The sequence below is a fragment of the Strigops habroptila genome, chromosome 5, assembly GCF_004027225.2.
Source record: "Strigops habroptila isolate Jane chromosome 5, bStrHab1.2.pri, whole genome shotgun sequence".
Lineage (NCBI taxonomy): Eukaryota > Metazoa > Chordata > Aves > Psittaciformes > Psittacidae > Strigops > Strigops habroptila.
Window position 1 is genome coordinate 33339672 of NC_044281.2, and position 25224 is coordinate 33364895.

The 25224-nt window shown below is 39.1% G+C and overlaps 1 protein-coding gene across 2 annotated transcripts in view; it reads left to right on the forward strand.

Moving 5' to 3' along the window:
- Positions 1-219: 219 nt before the first annotated feature.
- Positions 220-25224, forward strand: part of BICC1 (BicC family RNA binding protein 1) — a 110456-nt gene continuing 85451 nt past the window's right edge. Inside the window, exon 1 of one of the 2 annotated variants that reach the window (XM_030487918.1) lies at positions 220-595. Coding sequence is in view for 1 of the 2 variants with exons in the window: in XM_030487917.1 (XP_030343777.1) it covers positions 394-595 (202 nt within the window). In the remaining variant the exon portion in view is untranslated. The remainder of the gene's footprint in view (positions 596-25224) is intronic. The other variant, XM_030487917.1, reaches the window with a different exon arrangement.

A 25224-nucleotide genomic window follows, 5' to 3' on the forward strand; every position in this document is an offset into this window, starting at 1 on the left:
CCTGAGGCGGAGGCGGTGCCTCTGGGGGCGGCACCTCCCCACCCCCTCCCTCCGCCCTCTGCGCAGCGCCGGTGCCCCCTCCTCCGCGGCCGGGGGATATCCCCGGCCCCTCCCCGGCGGGCCGGCGGCGGCCCAATGGAGGTGGAGATGCTGTGTGGGCTGCGGGCGGGCTGGGGGCGCCGCCGAGCTGCGGACGCTGCCGCCTGCCCGGGGATGCGCATACTCGGCGGGGAGCCGGAGGCAGAGGCGGGCGCAGGCGGCGGCGCCGGGGCCAGGACTCTGGCAGGCGGCGGCTGGGATGAGCCGGGAGGGCGGCTGTGGGGGCAGATAGCGTCCCGCGGGGAGGCAGCCGAGTGGGGCTCGGAGCGGCGGCGGGGTCCGCCCGGCAGCGCCATGGCGGCTCAGTGCGACCCGCTGAGCGGGTACCTGCAGCAGCCGCTCTCCGACCCGGGCTCCAACAGCGAGCGCAGCACAGACTCGCCCGTGCCAGGCTCCGAAGAGGACTCGGCCGGACCGCCGCGGCCCCTGCACAGCCCCGAGTGGGGCGAGGAGCGATTCCGGGTGGACAGGAAGAAACTGGAGGCCATGCTCCAAGGTGAGGGCGGGGAGAGGCGACGCCGGTCCCGGGGGGCGCGGAACAGCGGCGGCCCGGGAGGGGAGGGGGCCGCGTCCCCAGCCGGCCATTCCCTGCCTTCCCCTTCGCCGCCGGGCCGCGGGTCCCCCTGTCAGCCCCGCAGAGGGGCGGTGGCCGGTGGCCGGCCGGGCGCTGGACTCGGCCCTAGGTCGGCAGGAACCCCGCGGGCCGGTCCCGAGTTCCCGGACGCTGTCGTGGCCTCCCGGGCCGGGGCTTAGCGAGGCGCGGGAAGGAGGAGGAGGAGGAGGCTCCTTGTCTCCCTCTCTTCAGAGCGGAGCCGGGTGACGGGGGCACTCCGGGGTCGTAGGATGTCGCTTGGGGCCCGGGCGGCCCCGGCGTCGCGGGTGGTGCCGGTGTCCAGTCCCGGCGGGGCTCGTTCTGCGCTGGCAGCCGGCGCGCTGCGAGGCTGCGGCTTTGAAGGTCTTTCGGAAATCCCTCTTTACAAACTTAATATCCCGCTCCGGCACTCTGGTTCAGGCTCTCGGCTTTCGAGGAACAGCCGAGGCCGCTGGGTAGCGGGAAGGGAGCCGGGCGTCCCGGCCGGGGGAGCGGGACCGCTCCGGGAGAGCTGACAGCGCAGCCGCTGCCTTAGGACTCCTTCAGCCTTTGGCTCTGCTTTCTTTTTAATTTTTTATTTTTTCTTTCCTTTAGAGTACGTATTTTGTCCCAGTATGTTTTTAATTATCTATCTCTCGGTGGAAGTTACGTAGGCAGCTTTTGACAAAATAGTATAGGAGTAGCAATTGCTGGTTTTGTTGCTAAAGAGCACATACATAGATTCAAACCAGTTGAGGGTGTTGCTGAGTGAGGCAGTTCCCCTGGGGTGTTACCTACCATCTGATCTGAAGAGCCCGTGAGAACAAAGGTGAGTTTCAGGTCAAATCTCAGGGCATGTTTGGATCAACAAGGAAGGATGGTGGTGGTTTTGAGAAGGTGCTCTTTCCTTTGGGACTAGTGTTTTGTAAACATTTAGTGTTACACTTAACAAGGCAACTGAAGTATTTATGTGCATTTTCAAAACAAATAAACCCTTGGCAAATATTTCACTGTTGTTCATGTGGCATGTCACATGGAATGCATTTCATTCACTTACTGGAAACCATAGGTGCCTGCTGTCTGAGCATCCTTTGTCAGAGCACCTGCCTCCTCCAGTGTTGGGAGGCTGCTGGAGCTGGCAGAGGGGCAGGAGCTGGTGAGGTGGGCTGGTCACTGAAGAGCTGCGGTTTGACTTGGTGACTGCAATGATTGGAATTTTTTTAATTGAGATTCTCTCTCCTGGGGGCGAGTTAATCTTTAATGAGTTAATACTTTAGTGCTAGTAGAAAAATCTCATTATGTAATGCAGTAAGGAGAAAGGAATTCGAGAAACAGAGGTCTCATAAGCAGCAACAACTATTTATAAAGATAGGCTCATCAAAAGTGTCTTAAAACCAAACCCACATAGGTATCGAAAAGAAAAAGCGCTTCTGTGTATAAAGTGGTAGGCAAAAGAGTCAAAAGTTGAAGCGCTCCAAGAACATTGAAAGTTGCCTTAACGTTTTCCTCTAGTAGCAAAATAAATTTCCATTATCTCGTCTCACACATAGTCCTTCCTTCTATTGCCTGAGCTAGTAAGCATGCGAGAGTAAACAGAAAGCTCCTAAGCAGAATCCAAATACTGTATGGGTAGTAGTATAATCATCCAGTAGTAGTAAGTGTCAAAATGTGAGATTATTTTTTTTTTTAATTCTCTCCTTTTATTTTTTTTTATCCTCCTGAGAAGTAAAAAGTATATGATTGTTACAGTACAGTGAGTAAATGCAAACAGAATGCTGCCTACTTTTTGTTGAGAGGTTGCTGTATGTCCAGTCTAGAATACACATGCTTCAGTTGATGGTTTGTGGAGTTTTTTGCATCAGATAGTTATCCGTTTTGTGAAGAAAAATGTGTTGGACTCAGTAGTAAGAGGTTTTTGTGTGGAAAACATGAACTTTCTGACTTACTGGTAATGAAAAACTACTTATTAGGAAACACAAGGCAAACATAATAGTCCTTTCTGTCAGAGAAGTGTGAACTGTTTGTTAAACATTATCGCTTTCATTCAGTTTCCTCTCTATACTTAACAAGCTTTTGTCTCATCTCTTGACTTCCTACAAGATAGGAATACCTCAAGCACTGAGTAGCAATGCCAGGATGTCACAAAGAGTGTTGTGAAGCCAAATCTGTAACCGGTATTTAGGAATTTGGGGTAAATGATACTGCTGATAACAAGTGAAAATAGATTTTATTTTTAACATCTTCCACACTCCTCCTCTTCCCCCCCAGTTCATAGGGTCATGTTTCCTATGGTTTCTAATACCAGATTTTTCACTGCAAGTTCTTAAGATATGCAGAAATTGCATTGGAAGAGAAACATCTCTGTAGTCTAAGTGGTGACAACCAGATTTCTGATTCCAAAAATTTATTAGATTTTTTTTTTTTTTTCCGGGTGCTTCTTGTTCATATTAGATACTTAAAGGCTCTTCTTTAGCTTTTACCAGCTGCTAGAGAACATGTTTACACTTGTGAATGTTACTTTTAAAATTATTTAAAACCTTAAGATTTCTTCTAGTGTTCACCATAGCTTTCTTATGAGAAAATGGGAAAACATCATCTTTAGTTCAGTTGTCTTAAAAGCCAAGTTTGAAACAGCATCTGTTTAAGAAACCTGTCAGGAAATGTTCTCATTCTTGCTGGGGGATGCCTTATTTTTTTTTTTTTTTTTTTTTTTTGCTAGTCAACATCTGTTGTTTACTGTACTAGTGATGAAATGTAAAAAACAATTGGGGTAGAAAGAATATAATGCAGCTCAGTGTTGTGTGATTGCATTGTTGAATTTTAAGTGTTTCTGCCATTGTTTTCTTCATCTTTCCTGCCGTTTGTATGTTGTGGCTGTTTTTTTGAGGGACAGTACTGACTTCAGCGAGGCTCACCTGGGCATATCAGAGTGTATAGCTCATGGGGGGACTGGAGTACCTTCCGGTCAAGTACAGAGTCCGCAACTGGAGTAGGTGCTGTAGCAAGACACTGGGTAGCTCTCTGTCATGAAAGTTGATGTGGCTAGTTTGCTACCAGTTGTATCTGAAGCAGAAACCAAATCTGAACTGAGATGTTAGAAAATCTTGACAGTTTTGAGAGTGCTTCTGGTACTTTCTTTTTCACCCCACTTTGAAATCATTGCTTTAGCCTTAAGAGAAATGTGTTGAATGAAAGGTAGAGGGAGCTTCTCTGAGAGCTTTGCTTTTTGTGTTTGGAATATCAGCTGTGGTAAAACCCTTAAACATAAGGATATTGGGAGTTCTTGTTTACTGCTTTTTTTCCTTTTTTTCTTTTTTTTTCTTGTAGGTCCAACTGCTTTGTATGATTGTTCTATTACTTGCTCATAGATGGCTGGAATAATGTTTTATAAAAAAATCTTAGTCTTTCCAGTGGCATATAAGCAATCTTATGCTGCATGTCTTCATCAGGTTTTTTTGGTGAACAGATCTCTTTAGAATAAACTTTATTTCTCTCGCCCCCCCCCCTCCCCCCCCCCAAGCATATTTGAGTAAAATGGATCAGCTATTCTTTTCAGGTGATGTTTAATAGAACCTGTATTGATTATAGCTGCTCTGCACTAAATTCTCATGAATGCTTAAGTGACTTAATACTGTGGAATGATGTACTTAGTTACTGTGCCTGTTACCATAGCAGCTGAATATTATTACAAAAATGTAAAACACTAAACTTAGTTTATACTTTCTGGACAGCTTTTCTTAAAAAAAAAAAAAAACAACCCACACCAAACCAACAACAACAAATAAAATCCCAAAACAACCACACAGGGAAAAAAAACCCAACCCCCCCCCCCCCAAAAAAAAAGCCAACCCACCCTAAAAAACCAACCAACTAAAAAAAACTCCAACAAACAAACAAGCCAACTAACAATAAAAAAAGCAACACCTTTTTCATTTTTCATGGAGTGTTTTATTCTTGGCTACAAAGTGTTATGCTAGGCTTGCACTTCAAATAATATTTTTTCTATGTCATGTTCTTTAACAGACATTGGGGGTTTTGATGGGGTGTATGTACAGCACATGCTTAAATACTTTGTGATTTTTATAATGCACAATCACACAGCACTACCTTGGCTACAAAGCAAACCGACACTGTTTTTTAATAAGAGTCTAACTCTAGGAGTGCTGTGTGTGCCATGTTATACATGGCTCTTTCTTTAAAATAAACAGCCTGTTAAATTTTGGGTTTTCTTTTTTCCCTCTGTTCTGCTTTGTGGTTTTTGGTAGGGGTTCTTTTGTGTTTTTTCTGTGGGGTTTTTTTTTTTTTCTTTTTTTAATGCATCTTTCAGTTTGAGGACTCTGGGGTAATTTTAATTATAGGGTCTGAAACTTTATGGGTGGTGTGTTGATTTTTGTTTTTGTTGTGTTTTGGTTTTCCCCTCACTCATGAGATAATTCAGCAGTTATTTGACTGTTGATAAACACATGAAGAAAAGCACAGACCCACATGCTCAGGAAACTCTGAAGAGTACTTGGCACCACAAGCACTCTGCTGTTGAGCTCATCTTACGGAGCAGGTTGTGTTGATAGAGAGTGGGACTCTTGGAAAATAGCGGTGTACTGGGCTGATTTAGTACTGATTGTCATTAGTGATTTCCTATGTTATCTGGAGTAGGTTAGAATTATAGGAGTCGTGTCAATCTTAGTCTATGGAACATAGACTTGATTTCTAGAAGTAATGAAGGATCATTTATTATTTTTCAGGTAGCGAGGGTAAAAGTGTTGTAACTCTAATTTAGTGTGAACGGTCAGTACAAGCAGCTCATTTGAGTACCTTTGCATAGCTCTCCCTCCTTCTATTGCAGCGTTGGGTGAATGCTGCCCCATCCTACTCCTGCAGTTTTGGTGCTCTTTGCCTGTCACGAGGAGTTAGAGAAATGCTCAACCAGTAATTTTTCACCAAAGGAAGTCTTAATTTTCTTAGAGGGAAGCGGCATAAATACTTGGGTATCTTTTTGCACAATTTAATCTAGGTGAAACTCATTAATTCCTTTGCCTAAAGGTCACCCTTGAGACTGTTGCCCAATCCTAAGACTGTACTTATGCAATGTCTAGTTCTGATGCTTGGATGGTAACCAATTTCTTTTGTTTGTTGATCCATCAGGTGAAACTTGCTGTATTTAAACAAGTATATTTTCCCCACTTAATGCATAACTATGGGAAAGTGTACTTTAAAATCTTTTCTTAGACTTCTCTACTAGTTTGTTTCAACTACAGAGAATAATAAATTGTGACAAGCAAATTTGGGGTAGGTGGGGAGAAAACATTTGTATTTGAATGTACTGAAGAAGATGGAGATTTCTAGGAAACCTGGGCGTCTGCTGAGACTTTGCTACAAACAATAGTTTTATTAGAGGGTAGACCCTGAAGACACAAGTTAATAGATTTTGAGCTAGTTAGCTGCTTAATAGGCAATTGTAATTTAGAGTGGTCCTGACTGTGGTGGTGTTGGTGTAGGGATGGCAGGCTCAATGATAAATTTATCTTAGGTTTTTATGTATAAATGGCTAACCAGGAATTGTTACTTCTCTTCCAGATTTCTTTTTTTTTTTTTTTTTTTTTTTGATGTGTGGTGGTGACAGAAATCTGTATAATAAAACTAAAGGTACTGTGATCCTTCAAATAATTAGTGTACCTTTCTTGCAAGTGAAGTTAAAAATACTTGTCATGCTGTTGAATTTTACTCCTATTTAAAGTTCCTGTGTCCCTGTTGGAGCTTTAAGACATGTGAAGTATGTCTCTTGACCAGTTTCTCACTGAAATATCTTTTCAAACTCTATCGTTTATTAGGCCCTGAGCACAGTTTCTTTTCCTAGGCAAGAAATATTTTTTTTCTACTCAATTGTGAGATTTCTGTTGGTGTTTTTTGTTTTTATTTTTTAATTTTTGTTCGTTGCAGTTTATCATCATAACCTGGATAAGGACATAGTTGTGGGGAAACTGGAACCTTTCTAATAGCATTTACATTTGGTGTTTAACTTGCATGTAGCAAAAAGAAAATAACATTCAAGTTCTTTGTCAGGGTTTCAAATCCCTAAAGTGCTGAGTAGTCTATTTCTACAAAAATAAATATATGAAATGAATTTGTGTGACTTGTAGTTTAAAAATGTTCTTGCATTCCATTGTTAACAATTGTAATAATACCACTTTCTCAAGTTTCAGTGTTTTTTAAGTAGTACAGCGGACTATCATGGTTTGGCATGAACTGCTAAGTTAAGTATTGCTGGCTTGCACATTCCTGTTGGTTATATTGTAATCTTTACCTCCATTGGAAAATATGTCCTATTTTGAGTACTTATTTCAGTCTCTTGGCTTTATGCCTGTCAAACAATGAAACATGCTAGTTTTCTTTAATTTCAGACCTCTATGTTGAAGAACCAAGAGCTTTTTTCCAACTTTTTTTTTTTTCAGTAATATCCCTTACAGTGAAGCCTCAGTGGTGACTTTTGTAAAGTTACAGCAGAGTAACTAATATGACTACATATATGTTGGAGTTCAGACAGCTTAGTTTTATGTACTTTTTGTAGCTGAAGGAATGAGAACTTAATTTAAGGATTTCTTCTTTAACATGCTATCTGTTAATCTATGGTAGTTTTAAAAATAATTTTGACTTAAGCAACTAAAAACATTCCTTGCATGTATCTGCAACTTTTATTCAGTATCTGTTTCTGTTTGTGCTTTCTCGTCTGTGGTTTAGATCAATAATCAGTATGACTATTGCAGGGGGCAATGTAACTCTTCATGTTTCGGTGACTTTTATAGCTGATTTATGTAAAAGATGTCTACAGTGATATCCTCTTTACTGGAACAGGAATACATGATTAAAAAAAATAGTTAATTGTTTCCTGTTAAAGGCTTGTTGTTGTGAGAGAACGCTCATGAGTGATGGCAATGCTCTGCCAGGTCACTGTACATGTGAAGCTATTGGGGTAACTCTAATCCTCAGAAAGCATAGGGCTGTATCCTTTCTGCTGTTATCTGTCTAGCTCAAGGCCTTGTCCAACCTGGCATTGAATATTGCCAGGAATGAAACATTCATAGCTTTCTTGGGTAATCTGTTCCAGTGCCTCACCACCCTCACTGTAAAGAATTTCTTCCTTATATCCAACCAGATCTCTCCTCTTCAAGTTTGAACACATTAATGCTCGTCCCTTCACAACAGTCCCTGATGAAGAGTCCCTCTCCAGGAAAAGATGGGTGTGATGGATAGGGGGTTGTAAAGAAAGAGAAAAGAGATAAGGCTAGGTGTCTGAATCAGTAAGTCGCTTGCTTAGTAGCATAGCTATATTTAATTTTTCTGCTGCAAGCCAGATTTTGCAGAGGGGTTGATGAGCAGGTAGCAACATTGGTCTGTCCTAGTCATTGTCCTGGCTGTGTAGCTCTAGTGTAATAGAAACCAAGGCATAGAAATCAGGAAGGCACGTAATAGGCATGTGTCTGCAGGACAGTTACAGGAGAGGCTCTTTTACCTTTTCTGGGAAATGGAATACATGAGTGGGTACCTCCCTGAAGCACCTGATGAAGGTGGATATCAGGCAGGTGGAACTGGAGGTCTGCATGTAGTTGCAGGGCTATGATCTCACTGAGGTTGGAGAGTTGTGGTGGGATAGCTCTTGGGACTGGATTCCTTCAGTGACTGGATACAGGCTCTTTAGCATGGATAGGCTGGGATGTTGAGGAGGAGGTGTTGCCCTTTTATGTGAGAGGGCAATGAGTTGCATGGACCTCTGCCTTGGGGTAGACGATGAGCTAGTTGAGAGTGCATGGGTCAGGATTATTTGGAAGACCTATCTGGGTGGTGTTATGGGTGTCTGCTACAGACCATTTGATTAGGAAGAAGCAGCAGATGAGGCCTTCACCCAACTGGAAGAAGCCTCATGTTCTCAAGCCTCAGTCCCCATGGAGGGCTTTATCCACCCTGCTCTCTGCTGGAGGAACAGCACAGCAGGGCACAAGCAATGTGTGAGGCTTCTGGAGCACATTCATGACAAGTCCCAAACATAGGTGATCAAGGAGGTGACAGCGGGAGGTTGTCTGCTGTACTTGCAAACAAGGAAAATCTGGTCAGGGATGTGAAGATGGAGGGCAGCCATTCAGAGGGACCTTGACAGACTGGAAAACCAGGCCAACAGGGAAGTCATTAAGTTCAACAAAGGAAACATGAAGTTCTGCACAAGGGAAGGAATTGCTCTATATACCATCACAGGTTTGGGCGTGGCAGGCTGGAGAGCAACATCTCAGAAGAGGACCTGGGGGTCTGGATGGACAGTGATCATGAGCAAGCGCACAGTGTAGTGTTGTGACAAAGAAGCCCAACAACATTCTGGGCTGCATGAGAAAGTGTTGCCAGCAGGTTGAGAGTGGTCATGCCTGTGTAATACTTGGCCCTGATGAGACACATCAGGAGTGCTGTGTTCAGGCCTGGGTTCCCCAGTACAAGAGAGACATGGGCATACTGGAACAAGTCCAGCAATGACCACAAAGCTATTGAGGTGCTGGAGCATCTGACATAGGAGGAGAGGCTGAGACATCTAGGACTGTTTAGTTTTAATCTTGAAAAGAGAAGGCACAGGGAAGACCTTATTAATTTTGCTTTTGTGAGTCAGGGTGTATAAGCAGATGAAGCTGGACTCTTGTGCCAATGCATTGAGCACTGCTGCTTTGCTGCCTTCAAACAGCTTTTAAAATGATCATCAACAAGGTTATAATTTATCTCTAGTTAGCTTGTGTGCTGCCCAGCTGTTTGAGCTCAAACTGAGGCATCAGGGTTCACTTACAGGAGCTGGATAAACTATCAGGAGGTTCAGTGGCCAAGTGGTGGGAGCTGGCTGTGGGTTGCAGTGGCCTTGCTGGTGCAGGTGCTGTAGTTGATGGACTCTCTGCTATGGCTTACACTATGTTCTACTGAGCTTTACGTTCTTACTTGATGGAGTGTTAGCAAGTTGAGAAAACAGGACTTCCTAGTTCAGCTTAGAGTGGAGCAGAGGTCTGATATCTCTATCACTTGTTCTTTGTTGTGTAAAGCACAGAAAAACTTGTTACTCAGTGTCCCCTCCCTAGTAGTCTCTTCTGTGCACATGGGAATCAGAATGAACAGGAGATAACTTGTTCCCTAGGTTTCTTTTCTTTCAGGGGTGAAGGGCTGTTAAAAAATGCTTATAAATCTATCACTTCTGGTGAGAAAGATGGACAATAATAGATGTTGCATTTTAAAGGCACGAGATCTCCAGTAATTCCAACTACCTCCCAAATGGCCAGCTGCCAGCAGCTGTGTCTTTTGACTTTGGCATCTTGAGACAAACAGTTTTATAAATGTTGTGGAATAAAGCTGCTATTTTTAATGCTTAGGTTTTTTGTTTTGTGTGTGTTTTTTACAGTTTCCCAAGTTGATATCCCAGGTTGATATAGATCTTTAAAGTTCAGATTTTGACCCATTGTATTAGAGGGTGAGGACTATTGGAGAACCACTGTTGTGGTGACTTGAGGAGGTCACTTGACAGGACTCATACAATCTGTGATCAGCTGGAGATATTTTGATGATATATTTAGCACCTGATAAGTGATACCTGTGTATCTAATTAAATGCTTTAGATGTTATGCCATCTCTAGAGAGGTACAAATGCAGCCTGGTAGAAGTGTTACTGGACTAGGACCATTACCCTCCATTGATCTGCCTTGAGACTTCAATTAAATTGTTTTTCTTTCCCCAGTCTGTTCTCTTGAGCCTTTTTCTAGAGGTAGGAAGCTGATCACTGTGGTGCCACCCAACACATGGTCTCGAATTCCCTGTTCCCATCCAATTGCGTTACTCGTGTGGTATGTAAGGGTTCCTTATGTAGAAAAGTTGATAAACTTGTCTTGAGAAGCTTGCTCTCAAATATTAATTAAAGAAAATGGTGACTTCCTATTTCTCTTTTGGCTTTTTGCTTTTTGGGAGCGTGTGTAGATGCAAGTGAAGCATGAGCCGTCCATTTTCAATTTGCTGATCCTCTGTGCAGGCCAGGCCTGGGAGGCTTTGCAAAATCTTGGTTACATTTTCTGATAAAACTATGTGATATGCATCAGGTCTCTAAGAATCATTTTTTGATTAAAAATAAGCAGCAATCTTCATGCTTCTATGGTTATTAGGAGGCTTGCAGTATGTAGATGCTGAAGAATTTCTTTGTAATCCTGTGGCTTTTATAGGTATCTTTTGCCCCTGTCTCACAGCAAGGTGTTCTTGATTTTATTTTCTTTATTCCCTCCCTGCCATGGGCCTGCTCAACATTTTCTTTAAGAAGCTATGGGATGGTCATTTTTTAGGTCTTTCAGTCGTTCTCTAAAGCTCTTGAACTTGCAAAGATAACTTTTATTTATAAGAGTTACAGTGCCACAGGATGTTTCTGCTCTAGATGCTAGAATATTAGAGCTTTTAAAAGCAAAAAATGTAAATAAAAATGAGTGCCAAGGAAATAAAAAAAAAGGAAACCTCAACCTAGATAATTCAAATGAAATAGGTATATAATTTGAATATGGATATATAAAAAAAGATCAGGCTGTGTTTATTTCTTGATTACTTGGTACAAAGTATCTGTAAAAGCTAGATTCATTGCCCATATTAGCAATAAGATAATGAGCAGAACAAAACAAAAATGCCATTCTGCTGCTTGTAAAACAGGTCAGATCATGGCTTCATCTGATTAAACTTCATTCTTGGAAAGGAATTATATTTACTTGTGAGGAAAACTTGCAACATTTTGATAATGAAGTTCAGCTAAATGGCTTATAGAATAACACATTTGAAAATCTGCATTAAGCCAAGTAAATCTGGCCTGAAAGAAACAGTGTTTATGGGTAATTGGAGGTAGAAATTGTTAATGCTAGTGATTTACCTTATTTTAAGAGAAAGTGCCATTTCAGTCCTTTTGAACATATGTATATGTGATTTTTTTCTTTAATAGGTGCATACACAATCAGTCTGTTTTATGATCTACCTGAATGCTATTAGTATCTTGCGATAGAAAGTTTAAAAATTTTAAATTGTATTGGTATTCCAAAGTTTCATGGTGAGGTTACTAGATATTCCAAAGTTTTAAAAATATTTTCACCATTTCCTTTTCTGTTTATAAAATATTTTTTGGTTCTAGTCACAGGTGATGATATTTTTTTCCATTTAAGCGAAGTCTAGTTTTGGGAATCTGTATTGCCACTCTGAATTAGCGATTTAAACTAACCTTTAAACTTGCTTTTTTCCTTATTGCCAATTACTTTGTATGAATGGAGGGCTTTGATTTTAGTCTATTTTTATTGGCTTTGTTCTGTTCAGACTATGCTTGCAATAAATTTATGGCAGTTGAGTATATGTGATTGGTAACTTAAGACTAAGCATCTTGAGAAATATAAAAAATTAAATCTGTGATTCCAAAATAAATATTAGGTCAATTAAGTGATGTGGTGAAGCATTTTTATGTTAAAGAAAACTTAAACAGATTGAAGTCTTATGAAGATATTCCCCATGACCTTTATGGTAAGATAGTTGAACTGCTCAAGGAAATATAATCTGGGATTCAGTGTTTGAAGTATAATTAAACCAGAAGCTATGATGTAAGGTAGCTCCTGTACAGACTATTACACTGTGCTACTAAAAGCCATGATGAGTGAAAGGTTAAATTGCTTGATGAAAAAACATCTGTGTTAAAAATTATCTATCTTCATAATACATATGCTTAAATAAAGTGTATTTGTATGTAACTCAAATGAAGGATACATATGCATGTTGTCCTTGTGACTGTGATATGGAAATACTTTGTTTAATCATGATCTGCTTCAAAGCTTATAAAACTTGGTCTTACTCTCTCCAAATTTTGAAGTGCATCCATAGGTGAGAAGTGCTGTAGAAAGGTGAAATATTAAATTACATTAAATGGCCTTTGTTTATATGCAGTTAGAGGAGTTAAAATATCATTGGTTTAAAGAGTCTGGATACGGAATACGTTTTTTAAAATACTGAGTTATATAGTGGAAAAGAATCTTGGTACATTTTGATTTTTTTTAATAAAGCAAACGTAAGTGCTGTTTTTCCTTAGTAATTTTACTTCTGGAGTGTGTGTAAAATAGCGGATAAGAGGGAATCTGTTCCTAATCTATTTCATGTGCAGAAACAGTGAATAAACTTGATCAAATCTTTAGTCCTTTATAAGCAATTCCTTTTTGAAATGCGAATGTATTCTGAAGAATTTTCTTTCCTCTCTCTGTGTGGAAGACATTACTGTCATGAGAGTCCAGAATACATGGATTGTCAATATGTGTGAAATTTTTTCATGTGCTGAACAATTGAACATGTAAGGATGTTTTCTGGGTTGCTTAGCAGCAGTCAGGTTTTTTACTTTAAGTGGTCTTCAGTGACATCAGAGATTTGGCAGAAATAAAAAAATTCATTCCAATGTTTGAAACATGAGAATTGTTTAAGCCATGAAAAAAATAGGGTTGGCTTATTGTAAAGTTGGGGTTTTTTCTCATTTGGAAAGATTTACAAAACTTTGTATTCTGTGTCCTTGTAAATGTTTGGGAGAAGTGAATGTTAGAAGAGTATTCTGCTGGATGTCAAGTATAGCTTTAGGTGACTCTATCCCCTGAAAGGTGCAAACTTTGATTACAGATCAATTGTATCCGATTTGTTTTGGGTTTTGGGTTGTTTTGTTTTTTTTTTAACTTGGTATATATCTAGTTGGAAGTTTATTTTCAGTACTTATATGTAGATCTGAGTATCGTGGTGTTTTGAGAATATAATTCAAACCAAGTAAAATGTAAAATATCAAATATACTTCCCCCCCCCCCCCCCCCATGGGGTATCAAATGCATATTTACAAGAATCTTTTAATGGGTGGGTCTCCTGTATCACTGCAGAGCTTGTGTTGGCACTGCCTTCCACTGTGGCTTGAATAGCCAGCAAAGTTTGAGACTGGTTTAAATATGTGTTAAAAGGTTACTTGCTGTCAGCTTTGTGCTGTGGTTCCCTGGTGGCTTAGGATGCTTTTGGTGTGTCTCTTCCCTGCTACCTTCTTTTCTGCATTGCCCAAGTTAAAGGCATGTTCATCATCTAAGTGGAGTAGTGGCTTGAGTCTACTGCTGGACTGAGTAAGGCATGGGAGAAGCGAGTGGCTGAGTTGAAGGAAAGATTTACATAGCTGCCTGTGCAGGTTAGCCAGAGCAGAGTTTTAGTAGAAGTGTGTGAAGGCCAAGTTTTTCAGACGGGTAGGAAATACTTTTAAAGTGGGAAATCTTGGGACCCAAGAGGCAAATGGAGATGTGACTAGGAGGATTATAAAAGTTCAGTAGCTTTGGACATGCATAGGGAAGATCTCCCAATATGTTGCACAGCGGCCAGACGTGCTGTTCCGAGACGAGCTGCTCTTGGCACTTCTGTTCAGCTGCTCTTCTGCTCTTTCTGTTCGTACTGTTTTATGAAAGGAGAGGAGGAGAAACCACTCACCAGCTCTGTTCTGCCTCCTTCTAGCAGTGTGATGAATACAGATCAGTTGGAGCACATTTGGTATTTTTGCAGCTGGTACACAGGCTTGGAGCTGTTGCTGCCTAGTGTGAGCAAGAGTAGGCTGAGGGCAGGCATGAGAAGCTGGGAACCCACAGGAGTCAGATGAGCGTTCAACTTTTTTCCCTCCTCTCCTAACCTGCCATTTCAGAGGGAGTAGAGCTTTGGTGAACACATTTTAGCGTAGGCTTTGGTGTAAATACTTTCCTACTTACCTACCCAGGCTTGCCTTCTTTCCATGTCATGTGTTGAATAGGGAGATGTAGTGTGTGTGTCAAAAGAGTTACTCCAATTGATCAGATCGGCTTTACTGGAATGGAGGCAGTGGCAAGGCAGTTGGGATTAATGCATTTTCTATATGCAGCAGTAAAGCAGATTCAGATGTCTCAGTGCATATTGACTTCCATGTTAAAGATTTAAACTGGAGGACCATGATGTAGAGCTACTAGATGTGCATCAGTTGTCACAGGTTCACACCATTCTACTCTAAAGAGAAAAGCAACAACCATAAAATATTTTGTAATCTTCTATATAGTGGTAGATATTTTAAGATTATAGCTTCGAGTACAGCTAAGTATTCAGTTGTAAGGTATCAGTATTATGCTGTTTCCTGATCTTATTATCATCTTGTAAATTATTTAAAATAATTTAGAGAATATACATATTTTTAAGGTAGATCAATTTTACCTGCTGGTGTGATGGCAACAGTAAACTTAGAGCTTCTTATTCTGAAACACTTTAAAGTCCTTAGTATTCAGCATTATGTTGTAATGTATCCTTTCTTACATCATTTTAATAATCAAAGGAATAAGAATGTATTCTTAACAATGTCTTAGTAATTTTATATCCTACAAAGGAGTTTAGCATAAGCAAAAGTTAAAATATTATGTTCTCTTCTAATTATAGAATAGAAAAATCTTTCATTGTGGTCTCTTGTAATTATTAAGTGATGTAGTCTTCTCAGACTGCTGTTGGGCTCTATCTCTTGTTCAGGCTCAGAAATGCAGAGGCAGTTTATCTTTTAAGTAGTTCTGGAGTTAAACTTTATTGAATTTTAAGGAATAGTATTCCAATGTTTTTGAGGACAGAAGAAATGAAGAGGCTTGTTTAGGAGGAAAACATCTTTTTAGGCAAGTTATGTAACTTTTTAATTCTGTTTTTTAGTGTGCTCTAATGACTTTTGTATTTTCTTCTGGAAATGGCAGTTACTGCCCCACAAGGACCACAGGTTCAAACTAGTATGTGACCAGCTTTTCTTGCTCAAATACAGGCTGGTTTGTGACTTTCTGGCAGGAACTAGTCAATCACTGCAAAGTAGAGATTGGCAGCTGACTGAGCATCGACACTGAATACATTAGGGATTGGTGCTTGAGCTAGCTCCCTGATGCTATTTCTTCAGCAACATAAGAATAGTTTTAATTTCTGGAGAAACCTTTCCAATCTGTGACCAAGGGGGCTCGTGCGGGCACAGTTAGAGCTGGTAAAGGTTTCACTGTGACAGCTTAGGCAATAGAAGCCAATTTGTTTTCTAAAACAAAATGTTTCTTCTGACACCTTAAATTTGGTGATTATCTTTCAGCAAGTTAGAGAAGTTTTGTATCTATTTCTGCAAATCGGCTTTCCCAAGGTTGTGGGTTCATAGTAGCCAGGTTGTCTCATGATTTCAGGGTGGCAACTTCCAGAACTGAAAAGTATTTTATGGTTAAAGCCAGTTGAGCTGTAACAGGAACCCTGAATTCAACCAAAATAAAAATAAAAGGAAAAAAATGCAAACAGGGTATTTTTTGGCAGTCTTAATAATAATTACTTATGAACTCTAGAAATGAAGTAGACCATCCTAACTTTCACCTCCATTATTTCTGTCTTTTTATTTTTATTAATTTTTTTTATTAAACATGGACATTCAGAATTTTGCGAGCTGCTTTGACTTTTTTTATTCTGGTTCTTGCAGTGTTGTTTCCTGTATGTCAGGACAGTTTTGGGAGCTTTGCTGTGTCTATGGAAAAAGAATAATTTATAAACTTGGCTTGTCCTTGCAGAACAATCTACTAGTCCCTATACAACTTAATTGCTCCTAGTAATATGCACTGCCTCATTGTTTTTAGTAATGTGCCAAAAAAGCAAACTGTGGTTTAAAGGGACAGCTGAAATAGTTGAAGTAGTACTGGTAAAACCAGCAAGAACAAAGTAGTGTAAAAGCACAAATTAAGTGATAAAGTAATTTTTTACACAGTAGAACACACAGTACTGTCATGTTTATCTGAAGAACAGGTTCTAGAAAATTATTTTTCTCAGATAATGGAACTGTATGAAGATTGGAGCTGTGCGTAATGTGTCATACTTATGCTATTGCATGCAGTTGATGGCTACGCTTCTGTAATATTGTGGTCTCAAGATGGTGTTAGTGTACTGATGGTGTTGAGTTTAGTATGTGGTCAAATAAATGTGTGTATTGTTTCTAATTTTTTTGTTAGAATACCTGAATTTCAGTATTAGGAGATGGTATTCTGAATCTTGGGTTTGCATTTCAGTAAGTTTGTGGGCTTGGAGTCTCTGTTAACTAAGAAACTGGGGAAATTCCTGTGAATTCCTGTGAACTAATTGCAACTCCAGGAAGACCCAGTTAAACAAAGTCAATAGTAGGAGGCTCTGCTTGATACTTATCATGTGTGGGTAGAGCTGTGTGTGCCATTTTTCTGGAGCAGGCATAATGTAGTTGTGTGCTTTTTACTCTAAGTGGACACTTCCACTTTAGGAATGATTTTTCTGAATTTAAAATGTTCATTTTGTTTGTCTGCAGTGTGAGAGCAGAGCTGAGCATCTGCTCTGCTGCTAGAGTTGTCTCTGCAGTCACTTGTCAATTATCCTTTCTCAATGCTTTTGATGTAAGATTACTGAATGAGGGCTCCTTTAAGATTTCAACAGCTAGTTCTTATGCAAATACCTCATTTCTGGAAGTGAAGTTTCTACTATGGTACATTTGCAAGAAAGTTTTACTAGTATAACCTACAGTATTATTAACCTTCTTCAAGTTTAGTATTCTACAGCCTTGAGATACTGTTTACTGTGCTTAAAGAATCATGAAACATCAACTTTCCGAACATGCAACAGAGGAACTAGAGCAGCAAGTCCTCACTTTCCCTTTCTGCTTAGTTTTAAATCTAATCCAGTTTAACTGCATGAGGAATGTACCTTTTCTATTAGCTAGTTTGCACTGCATAAATCTGCAGTTCATGTTGTGGAACATCTTTTAGTCTATATTATTGTAATGGAAGAGGAATGTTAGGAATCTCTTGTGGACAACTTATTTTTTTACTACAGAGCTTTCTGCATCCTTGCTTTGGATGGTGAAGAGCAAAGACTGCAATTGCTTGTTTAGTTTTTCTCTTTCTTAGTAGTAGGCATTTTCTGATGCAAGGGCTCCATGAGCTATGTTCTCCTTCCTGTCTTAGGGGGGAAAAAAACCTCCAAAAAAACAAACCAACTAAATTGTAGGATAGATGTCCTTAAATTTCCCTTTTTCTAATAGTGGCACACCCTTATTTTTGTTTGGTTTGTTTTGTGTGTGTGTGTGTGTGTGTGTGTGTACTATGACTTGGTAGCATATTCAGCATTACTCTAAGCTTTGTGTAGTTCTTAGAAACCTCTAAGAATACAGACCTGGCTTTCTCTGTCCTCTGAGTTTTCTCTGTCTCTGAGTTGCTGCATGTGAATAAGAAGTCTGAAATAGAATCATAGAATAGTTAGGGTTGGAAACGACCTTAAAATCATCTAGTTCCAACCCCCCTGCCATTGAGAAGAACACATAATTTAAAAGTGGGGTCAACTGAGGGTTGGGTTTGTTTTGTTTTGTTTTGTTTTTTTTTTATTTAATTTAGAAGAGGGAGACACATTAGGGGGTAAAGTTAAATTGCAGAACTTGCCAGAAGTGTAAATCTCACCCAACAGAGAATCATAGAATGGCTTGGGTTGGAAGGGACCTTAAAGATCACTTAGTTCCAACCCCCCTGCCACAGGCAGGGACACCTCCCATTAGACCAGGTTGCTAAAAGCCTTGTCCAACCTGGTCTTGAATACTTTCAGGGATGGGGCAGCCATAACTTCTCTGGGCAACCTGTGCCAGTGCTTCACCATCCTCACAGTAAAGGATTTCTTCCTTACATGTAGTCTAAATCTACCCGCTTTCAGTTTAAAGCCATTATACTTTGTCCTGTCGCTACATGCCGTTGTAGAAAGTCCCTCTCCAGATTTCTTTAGGCCCCCTTGAGGTACTGGAAGACTGCTCTAAGGTCTTCTTGGAGCCTTCTCTGCAGGCTGAACAAGCACAACTCTCTGTCTTCATAGGGGAGGTGCTCCAGCCCTCTGATCATCTTTGTGGCCCTCCTCTGCACTTGCTTCAATAGGTCCATGTTCTTCTTGTGTTGGGGGCCCCAGAGGTGGATGCAGTACTCCAGGTGGGGTCTCATGAGAGCAGAGGAGATGAGGAGAATTGCCTCCCTTGACCTGGTGGCCACGTTCCTTTTGGCGTGAAAGATATGAGACTTCTTTTGTGAGGGCTTCATAAAGCCTGGAGGAAGTAACGGAGGACCTTAAAAATTTCAAATTTTTCTGATTGTGATACTTCCCTATATGCATTATAGTTTGGTGTTGAAAAGTCAAGTATATGATGTCTGGGAATGCTGACTTTGAGTTACTTTACCCCTTTCTCAAGTGGACTGTATTTCCTTAGGAAGGTCCTTAGGAAGACCCTTGCCTGTTAGAAACAAAACTGTTGTTGAATTAGAAATTACTCATTCATACTGTGTTCTTGTTTTCCCACATATCAACAACAGATATGATTTTTGTGAATTAAAAATACTTTATTTGTATAGTTGAATTGAAAATAATTTCTATGTATATACTCACTTGTGGTTTACATTGTACAAATGCAATTAGGTACTTATCAAGAGCAAATGTGGCTCTCTAAATAAAGGAGTCCTTTTTCTCATACTACATACCTTTATCCTTCTTAGCTGGGAAGCAAATATCTTTTAGTGTTCCCTAATTATGGCTGATTGCTGTGCTACTTTTTTTAAAGGGTTTTGGATAATATGTTTCCTTTTTCCAGGCTTACTTGATGTTGAAGTTGATGTTTTAGGTTAGTTATTTTTTGGCCTATTTAAAAACAACTTTGTCAATACTTATGCACCTGTTAAATAAAAACATGCTTTCCTGTAGTTAATGGCCTAACATTATCTGCTGCAATAGCAATCTAATCTTTACATGTTCTTGGATAATACTTTATTGGTATTTGTTATGCAAGAAATACTAGTAAAGTATTTTATTTTCTATCAAATCCTCAGAGTGGCATTATCCTCCTTGATTATAAAACGTATCTTAAAAAAAAAAATAAGGCTTGTGTACTATGACAGCTCAGCTTCAACAGTTGGATCTGGAAGTGTGTGTGTGGTAATTATTTCAGTTAATTATCACTACTCCAAAGAACACAAATTGGCAGGTAATAGGACAAATAAGATTTTAAAGTAAACTTGATTTTCTTATTGGTTCACTGACATTCTTTACAAATTAGTGGTATTTCCATGTCACTAAGAAAGTGAGTGTTTTGGCAAAAGCTTTATGCAGGCATGAAACACATGGACAATATTTATAAAAACTGGAATGTTTTGCAAATACAACATGTTGACAGATGTTATGCAATGTTTAGTACACAGGGCTTTATACTGATAGGTGGTAATGTCATTCTGTGTTTAGTGATAAAGAATTAGGGGTTTTGTATTTGTCACCCTCTTGCTTAAAAACTACCCTAATTTAAAAGAGCTAGAACCCTTAATTATTATGTGGCATATTGCACATAATTGCACTGTCTTTAAGTATTTTTTAGAGGAGTAGGATGGTATACCACTTGATAAAATAGGCACTTACAACAGTACTTGAGACTTCAACCTTTTTGCTTTAATACTGAATATACATACAAAGGTAAATGTAAATATAGATTTAAGGGCACAGTTTATGCAGGTAAATGCCATGCTGGAATATGCTAAATGCTTGCTGTGATGTTTACCATCCTTTCATCATTAACTGTGAAATGTGTCTTGTGCTGATCAGCACATACTTAAAAATGGGAATTTGAAATACTAAGTCATGTTAGAGGTCACTTATGAATGTGTATTATGATATATTCAAACTTTGTGCTATAGATTAGGTTTTGATAAACTTTTATGTGCAAGTTACTTCATTACTCTAAATACTGAAAAGGAGTTGATACTTGACATAACACAGAAGAAAAAACTTATGAAGTCTTACTGAAAGGAACTGAGTTGAATACTACTGAGCAGAAATGGTAAAAATGTATTCCTGAAAACAGCATTGCATTAAGTCAGCTGCACTAACATCTTGCTGCTTAATCCCGGTTTTGTTTGCAAAAATACACTATTTTTTTTGAGCTGAAGCTCCCACACAGGAACTGGAGGCAGAACTAGGCCAAATATTAGTTCCTTACTCTATCATTTGTTTTTCTAGATTTTGGCAGAAATCACACATTCTTTGTTTCAATTTTTCACTTCTTCACACTTGACATTTTATATCCTTTCAGTTTACAAGTTTCTTTTCAGTTTATTTTGCGTGAACTTCAAGGATTTTAGTGTTGTATCATCTCTTCTAAGCAGGACTTCCTTGAGTCTTAAAAGTGGAAAAGAGGAACTTTTAATTTCAAAAACACTCAAGGTTACTAGATAAATCAGTTGCAGAACTTAGAATTATAGTTGTCTAACCACAAAACAATGCTTTCTTGTTTACTTGTGGTCATTAATTTAACTTAAGAATTTCCTGCACTGTATCACAAGGTTGTGTAAATGGAGTTTTGTAGAATTTCTCTGGCTTATATTTAATTCTTGTAAACAACGGTTTTAGAAATAGGTTTGTGTCCATAAAAATACAAATTAGCTAGCAGGGGGCTAGATACTAGTCTTTGAGCTCATGCACTGTAAGCAATGATTTGCTTGTGTGCAAAAAGGAGAGGAGTCTTATGATTTGAGTAACGTATTTGGGGCCTGTTTGTGTAGGCAACATAACTTCAAAACAGGTCTCTGCTTCCTGACTGTTTCTTAAAAGCCTCACTCTGTTTAATAAAGTTCAAATAAAAGGCTCACTAGTCCACAAAGCCTGGCTTTCACATCTTGTTACGCATACTTATAAGTCATGTTTATTTAGAGTTAGTCTGATACCAATAGCAGTTTTGCAATATTCGCTTTGACTCCTCAAACCTAGTAGAGACTTCAGTCCTCTTCAGGATTGCTTCCTAAATACTGAAAAGTGCGAATGATGATTTATAAATTTTTTTCCACATCTTGCAAGTGTGGCAGTTCAAAGGTGTTGCCAGGACTTTGCAGTCTCTCAGGAGCATTTCAGCTATCCTGTGACAGGACCTTGCCTTTAGGAGGTGGAAATCACAAGGAGTCTAATGGTTAGTAGATCTGGCTTTCTAAAGACTCACCTCTTCAGAGGGTTGGGATGAGCTTTGTATTTCTATACATCTCCCATGTAGCCACAATACATGATTTGTAAAACGGGAACTTGATTGAGTGTGTTTTCTATGTGAAAGTATGGCCCAAAAATACATGGGGAGGTTTCACGTTTGAGCTATGAAGCTGGTGACAATTTTTATTCCTGTAGCATGTTCATATATTTTTATTTGTTCAAGTACTGCAAATTTTGCATCCTTGACTAATTTTTGTCATCTTGAGATCAGCTGAAGTTTGGGAGCAGCCCCTATGTTAAGATGGCTGACAGCCTAGGTCAGTGATTTAAAGAGAATAATGCAGTTAAAACTTCTCATCAGCTATATGTAGTCTGGGCAATAAATGCTTCCAGCATGTCTGCATTTAACTTCAAAAAGAGCTTTGGGATCTTTCTGTGAGGCAAGTCTCAATAGTATTGAGCTATTTGAATCCATATCATTGTATGTTCTTCCAAAGAAGATTTTGTTTTGTATTTTAACTTTTGGGTGACGAACTTATGGGCTCTTTGCTTTGACTGTCTGTAATACACAGCATGAGCTCAACTTCGTAATACTTGAACTATCATGTGTTCTTGGGAGGTACTTGGTTCCAAGGCAGTCTGGAGAAGCTTGTAGATACATAGCATCTAGAACTGTAAGGCATTAAACTGAGCAGTTCTCAACAAAATGATAATGAATATGTTACTTTGCTGCTTGCTTACGTAACTTGAATTCTGCTTTTGTATACCACCCTTACAGTCAGTGTGGCAATAATACTTAGGTTTTCTGAAATAGTATTTAGTTAACTGAATGCAGTATACAAATGGTTAGGTTTTTCCCCAAGAGAAAACATTGATCCTCCTGTCCTTCAGCAATTCATTCACTGTAGAGAAAATAATATCTTGTGTTTGCATAGATATTGATGAAAAACTAACTAGAAATACTTGATGAAAAATGTAATTACCATTTGCCTGAAGTTCACAAGGATTTGCTACCACTCTGCAAACATTTTATACAAGACTTACTTTGAAAAAGATCTTGGCAATAAAGAAGATACTCTACCAGCGGTGTGGAGCTGCATCTTTGTCCAGGTGAAGGTTTTCTTCTGGTGCCAATTTAGAGCAATTTTTTTTTCTGGATGTATGTGTCTGCTATGTCTCAGTCCAGTACTGTTTATCTGCAGCATTGGCTCATTGAAGAAGCAGGCAGAATTTCCCAAACGGAGTAATTTAAATGAAGAGAGAGAACTAATGTAATTGTTTTATTTTTGTCTAACTCTCTACAATCAGAATGCTTCTGCTTGTCTTAAGCTAGCTGTTTTCTTTTCTGCTAAGCAATCCACAATGCTAAAGTAAAAGCTAATAAATTATGCTTAACAGCTGTTATGGATCCTAGCTAAATTCTACCACTGCAATGTAAACCAGTGCAGGCTTCTATCTTACTGTAAACTGTACCTAGAAATCCTAATTATACAACATGACATTCTTCACTCTGTGTGTATGTTTGCATGTTATTTATATGCATATGCATAAATGGAATCATTTCATGCTTTAGCAGCTGTATATTGCAGTTGTCTTTTAATATGTGAACTGATCATAAGAAAAAGATCATGTAGATTTTGAAAATGTGGACATAGAAACAGCTGTGAAAATAAAACTTTTTCACCTTTACCAGAAGGGTCTAGACATCTGTTGTGCTTTGATCTTCTTACCTAAACAATTACTTCATTTCCTTAGTTTCTTAAAAGCAGGAAGACCTTGGTGTTGTGAGTAAATTTTAGTTTGGTGAAGGAATTTACATTGCTGTGTTTTTATGCTGATGCATAATTTGAATTCCTTGCCTAGCTAATGTATGGGAAAATGGTTGACAAACTAGTGCACATCTTGTTGTGATACATAGCTCTAAACTTGATGTATGGGTAAGTTTCTCATTTCCTCTACCTCCACCCTTTAGGGAGCTCCGTCCCACTCCCTCTTCTTTATACAACTAGTTTGCAACTTCCACATCAATGATGTTTGCTCTATATTTTGCAGTGCATGGAACTAATTGTATTTATTCTTGAGTGGAACAAATGAACTTGTTCTAGTCAAATGTTATCTAGATTAATGTGATATCTAAGAATAAGCTAAACTGGGACAATTTTTTTTTTCTGTCTTTAAAGCTGTGAACAGTATGAATTGAAGCACACAATGCATTGCTGTAAGCTGGGTGGCAGGTTACAGTGTGATCTTTAGATTTATTTTTTTTTATTTTTTCAGTTAACTGAACACTTAATGCCTTGCCCCAGTGCTTATGCATGTACTTATATAAACCTGTTTATATGTTATGCTTTTCTTTTTTAAAATTTTTGTCCTTTGCTACTTCAGACTAGTTTAGAGCCCAGTTATACTTTTCATGAACTATCTTCAGTGGGTTTACATTTTCCTGCGTGTAAACTTGGACTTCTGTTTTTTCATTCAGGAGTAAAAGATGCAAAAAGGATCTGAACTAGTTCTACCAAATACTGAAAGCAACAGTTGGTCACTGCTTCAGAAGTAGTGTCAGTGTAATGTGTTATAAATTTAATCTAGAAGAGTGACTTACAATCTTACCCTGAACTGCACATCGGTTTGGTGAAATTTAACAGCCCTCTTCTAGAATTTCTCTATAGTCATGTGCCTACAATTAGAATATACTAAAAATAAGACTGAATGGGATTTGATTAATACTTGAAATATTGATAAAGGCATTTTATGCTTCTGCAGAAAATGGATTTTTTTTATAGGATCATAATATATATATGTATTTGATAAATAATAGAACCTATTTTCATTATGCCAATTACATGTAGTACAGTAGGTACTGAACACTTACCTGAGTACTGAGTACTTTGTGCGGAGACTGGAGATGTGAAACAAAAAGGATAAAAAGCTCTGTGAATGGTATCTGGGAAAGAATTTACCTCTGAGGTGATCTGTCTGTTTGTTAAACTGATTAACACAAAATGGAAAAAGGCAGACATTCAGAACACTCTAATTAAGGAAAAAAATTATGCCAAGCAGCCTGGATGCATGGATTTGTGAGCACAGTAGTTTTGATATGAGGTGTTACCGGCTGTGTAGACATGTAGAAACAGGAGCTCAGATGCCTAGAAAAGGATTCATAGCATGTCCCCTTTAAAAAAACCTCTGGGGCTGTTTTTTCTTTTCTCTCTCTCTCTCTCTTTTTTTTTTTTTTTTTTTTTTTTTTTTTTTTTTTTTTTTTTTATTCCGATAGAGACAGAAATGAAAAGAAAGTGGTTTTTGGACAGAAAAAGGGAACTGTTTGTGTTTTGTTCTCCAAATATTCCAATTGCATCCAGGAAGCTGGAGTGTGGGGGATTGGTTGGTTTTCAGAAAAGGAAGAGACCTGAATCTGAATTCCAAATAAAGTGGTTTGTTTTTTGCTTTTTTTTTTTGTCCTTGTCTGTATGTATTTGCAGAACCTTGTTCATAATGGTTCCAGATACACAAAG